This window comes from Primulina huaijiensis, chromosome 11 (genome assembly GCF_012295235.1).
Source record: "Primulina huaijiensis isolate GDHJ02 chromosome 11, ASM1229523v2, whole genome shotgun sequence".
Classification (NCBI taxonomy): Eukaryota; Viridiplantae; Streptophyta; class Magnoliopsida; order Lamiales; family Gesneriaceae; genus Primulina; species Primulina huaijiensis.
In genome coordinates this window covers 25,414,299-25,418,798 of record NC_133316.1, presented here as the reverse complement: position 1 = coordinate 25,418,798, position 4,500 = coordinate 25,414,299, and the positions used below count along the sequence as shown (strand labels likewise).

At 31.3% G+C, this 4,500-nt stretch overlaps 1 protein-coding gene across 1 annotated transcript; it reads right to left on the bottom strand.

The window, feature by feature from the left end:
• Window positions 1-250: 250 nt before the first annotated feature.
• On the bottom strand, window positions 251-1,813 carry LOC140989029 (protein UNUSUAL FLORAL ORGANS). Its single transcript, XM_073458186.1, has one exon. The coding sequence runs from the start codon at window positions 1,751-1,753 to the stop codon at window positions 545-547; it is 1,209 nt and encodes a 402-aa protein (XP_073314287.1). The 5' UTR covers window positions 1,754-1,813; the 3' UTR covers window positions 251-544.
• Window positions 1,814-4,500: the final 2,687 nt, after the last annotated feature.

The following is a 4,500-nucleotide window of genomic DNA, read 5'->3' as shown; positions in this document are numbered from 1 at the left end:
AAAAGTTAAAGATATAAAAATTAATTCACGATTGAGATTGAATGAAAGCATAAAATATATGGATGTATAAAAGCACACTTTTTTTTCCAAATTTTAGGAAACTTAATTGTACTATTATTTTTATTATTGAAATTAATTTCCGTAAATTATTTAATTCTCATAGATATTTCAAAATTTAATAGAAATAAATTTAAAATTTCAATAAGATACACTGATAAAGTATTAAAGTATTTTAGATAATTTACTTATTATGTCTATATATCTATCTAAATCAATACAAACATAATTACTTGTGAAAATCCTAGATCCGCCGTTTACATATATATTTGTGGTTGTCAATGGCGTGGAGATTCGCGAGTACCCTAAGGAGCAAGCCGATAAAGTTGATTCAGAATTTAAGAAGCATAGCATTTGTGCAAGTGACCGACCCCGATCGACGTACAATATATAAAATGGATCGATATTTTGTGACAATTATATAATATAATATAATATATATATATATATAATTAATTAATTTTCAAGCCTCCTCGATGGGCTAGAATTAAGATTGAAAGGGAAGAGTGAGTTGGTGAAGAAGAGCTGCGATTGGTACGGCAACTTTGGGTTCATATGCAAAACCAAGCAACTCGTCGACGTCATGATCATGAATATAAGGACATGCCGGCATCCACAGCCATCGCTTTCGACCAAACTCATACAACAACGCTTTATGATCTGATGAAGTACCTTTAATCATTATCACTACAAACTCACCGTGTGCAATGCAGTCGAACCCACGCCCTCCTTCAATCTCCGCAAATTCAATATACAGTTGCTGTGGCATCCTCTCTATCTCCACCCACATACTTCCCCCGCTTTCTTGCAATCCCCACATGCGCAGGCTCTTTGGAACATTTAGCTTGCTTTTCTCAACTGCTGCAACTAACAACAGCTTTCCTCCTCTCTCAACCAAGCTCGGAGAACGCAGAAACCTGCGCATAGGTGCCTGAATTTCGCACCACTGATTCATCCCAATCTCGTAACTCAACACACTGAAAGGGCTGTAGTTCATGCAGTAGAATCGACCTTCCACGTGAACCATCCGTCTTGATTCAAGGCTACATAGTCTCGGGAGACTAGCGGTTGTTCCCCATATGGAGTAGAATCCACCTCCATCGATGTGGAAGCTTTCTGAACTCAGATTCTTGACCGCGTAAGGAGATATCATGTCGTCTCCAGCGAAAACCAAGTCTATGGAAGAGTCGGAGATGGTCAAACCAATCGAAGGACAGAGCCTGGGCCTCAGCGTTGAGGGCAACTGAATTAGGGAGTTAGCTGTACCAAGGGTCAGTGGGTTGCAGAGGAGAATAGTCTTTGAACCAGCTTCTTCAGATACCCAACAAACTATGCCACCCGAAGAAGAGGCGGGAAAAAATCCATATGGGATGAAAGGGAAAGAGAGGTGGTACCATTTCAAGTCGAGGGGATCGAAAAGGTAGCCTTCATATCTGTGAACACTGGAGGTAGTACTGGTGGGGTGGTTGTTAATATTCCTGTAGATGTAATTTTTAAGAGGGTGTTGCTTGAAGAACAAGAACCAGTGACGGGGAGGCGACACTTGAAGATATAAGTCTAGGAAGGTGTTGGCGAAAATGAGAGCATACCACCTTTTACACACGATTCGAGCTCGAAAAAAGGCGGGTGGGGGGAGACAGGATATAATACGATCGATCAAGCTTTGAGGAAGTCTACTCCATATTCTGCTGTCCATCCATGGAGTTGGAGTTGGAGTTGGAGTACCGGTGATAAATGAAGTATAGGATGTAGTGTGTCCTGATGCTTCCATAAATTTATGGACTAAGCTTCTTAAGCAGCTTATATATATATATATATATATACAGTTTTGATAACCTATGTGATCACCGATGAGGTGTCACTCACCCATTGGATGTGATGAAATATAGAAAAATTGTGGATCCAATGGGTGAGTGACATCTCATATTTCATCACATTCAATGGGTGAGTGACACCTCATCGGTGCTCACATAAGTGTGCACGGTAGGTGTGCAGCATATCAAAACTATATNTTATTTGTCATATTATCTCAATAATGCATATATTTTATTATAATATTCAATTATTACAATTTTTTGACAATCAATGATATGCAATTTTTTATTTACAATGTTGTTTGATTATTATTCTCTTTCATGTAAATTGACAACAATTTCTACTGGATACTTTTACTTTCCTAGTCACCTTTAATTTATTAGACACTTATACATGATAATATATAAACTACACATTATTATTAGGGGTGAGCAAAATTTCGGTTAAACCGAATTAATCGACCGAACCGAGTCAATTCGGAAATTCGGTTTTCAAATTAAAAAAAAATTTGGTTATATCGGTTATTTCGGTTCGGTTACGGTTTTCAAAATTTTGAAATCGGCTAACCGAATTAACCGATATAATAAATACTATTATTTAATAAATTTTTATTATTTATCAATTTTAATATATTTTTTAATTTTAAATTTTAAAATCATCCCTAATTCCAAAGAAAAATTTGTGATGCATGTAATAAATACTATTATGATATCGAATAACGATCACATTATTATTACGTTACAATGATAAATAAATTATTATTTTTAGTTTATCATCATAGTTTTTATCTCAATAAACACATTTTCGAATGTAGGATGTTAAATTTAATATTGACATTAGATAATTATAGTATTAATTCTAACATTCTTTTTTTATTCTTCTCAATACATTACTTTTTCTATCTTTAAATATATTAATCTATTTATTATTGTATACAAAGTATAATAATTATTTGGTTAATTGATCACATTTAAGATTAGATGTTTAGAAAAAATTCTACTATATCTTTGAATAACAATAGATAATGAAATTAAATTTGAAATCAAGAGAAAAATTAAGAAAATGTAGAACAGAACAGTGCATAAACTTTCGCTTTGTACAGTGACAAAACATAAGGTTAGACCAAATGAGATACTTATATATATGATTCTCATTCAACTTAACCCATTATAATATTTTATTAACCCGCTTTGTCCTTCGTTTTTACTTCACTAACTTTGCAGTGTGACTCATTCAAGCATTAAATTTTTATTTTTTTAGTACATAGCGGCCTCCGCTCTCCCCGACTTCAATCTTTAGAAGTCGGTATTAGTAGTTTATAGGTAATAGACAATTATTTAGTTTTTATTTTCTGTCTTTTGATTAATTGTGTAATTTTTTTTATGTTCTACCTAATTCATTTTTAGAATTTTATTGAACTTTTATAATCATGATTAGAAGTGTTGCACGCATATAATATAAAATTAATATATTTTAAATGTTAATATTGAAGTGTCGAATAAATGTATTAAATCATTATTTAAGAACTTTTAGAAAAACAATATACATCATAATTCAGATTTAAAAATTAACATACAAATAAATAATTGCGATGAATATCTTATAAAATAAATGATGTTGTCCCAAAAAGATTAAATATGATTATTGTAAATGAATTTTTCTTAATTAATTAGAAAATTTTCAGCAAATGTGCTGAATTAATTAGAATGTTTTCAATATAGTATGTCGATAAATGTTTTTCCATATGAGTTAGTGATTGAGTTCTTATGAACATTTAAAAAAATGTCTTTAGTTATAGTAACGGTGTCTTATAATTTAAAATATTAAATAAAACAAATTATCAAGATAAAAAATTAATTAGATAATTCAAGAATATGTGATTACTCAATTAGTTTAATTGACACGCTCTTTAGTTTGCTGATTTAATAGATGTTAAATCCACAATCACTAAGTTTGACAAGAATTTTTGTACAATAAAATACAACTATAATAAATTACTTGATTGTATATGTAATAAAATTTTGTATATTTCATATATGTTTGATTTATTTCATTTATAAGGTTGAAATTTTATATATTACTAAGTTCTTATTAATTTCCGCTACCATATAATTCTGGTTTCGTCCCAGACTTTTGTGTATTCGTTTGTTTGAATTTATTATTCCTCATTTTACCAAGACCCATAATATGTCAAACATGAAAGTGAATATTAATTTAAAGAGATGATAATATTTATATATTGTAATAAACATATTTACCCCTCACGATACTGATAAAACTAACTTAAAAATAATATGTTGACGAACATATTGTCAGGAATCCAAAAATACAACTCAAATGTCAACTTTGACACTCAATTTTGAGTGACTGCCAAAATGTCTCAACAAATCACAATTTTTTGACAAGATAGTAACATCACAATTTTGAAATCAAACTGATATTTTCCATTTTATATCAAGAATTCATGATTGAAAATCGATAATATTATATATATAGATATTTAATATAAACTCGTGCGAGCTCATTTAGGCTCACCTTTAAATGAGTCGACAGAATTTCAACCCAACTCACTTAAATTGTTTGGCGGTGCTGGCCAAAAAGACAGACCCAACCCAAATTGACGGCTCA

Excerpts from the sequence above, each read along its gene's own strand:
- LOC140989029 (XM_073458186.1), bottom strand. The coding sequence starts at position 1,753 with ATGGACAGCAGAATATGGAGTAGACTTCCTCAAAGCTTGATCGATCGT.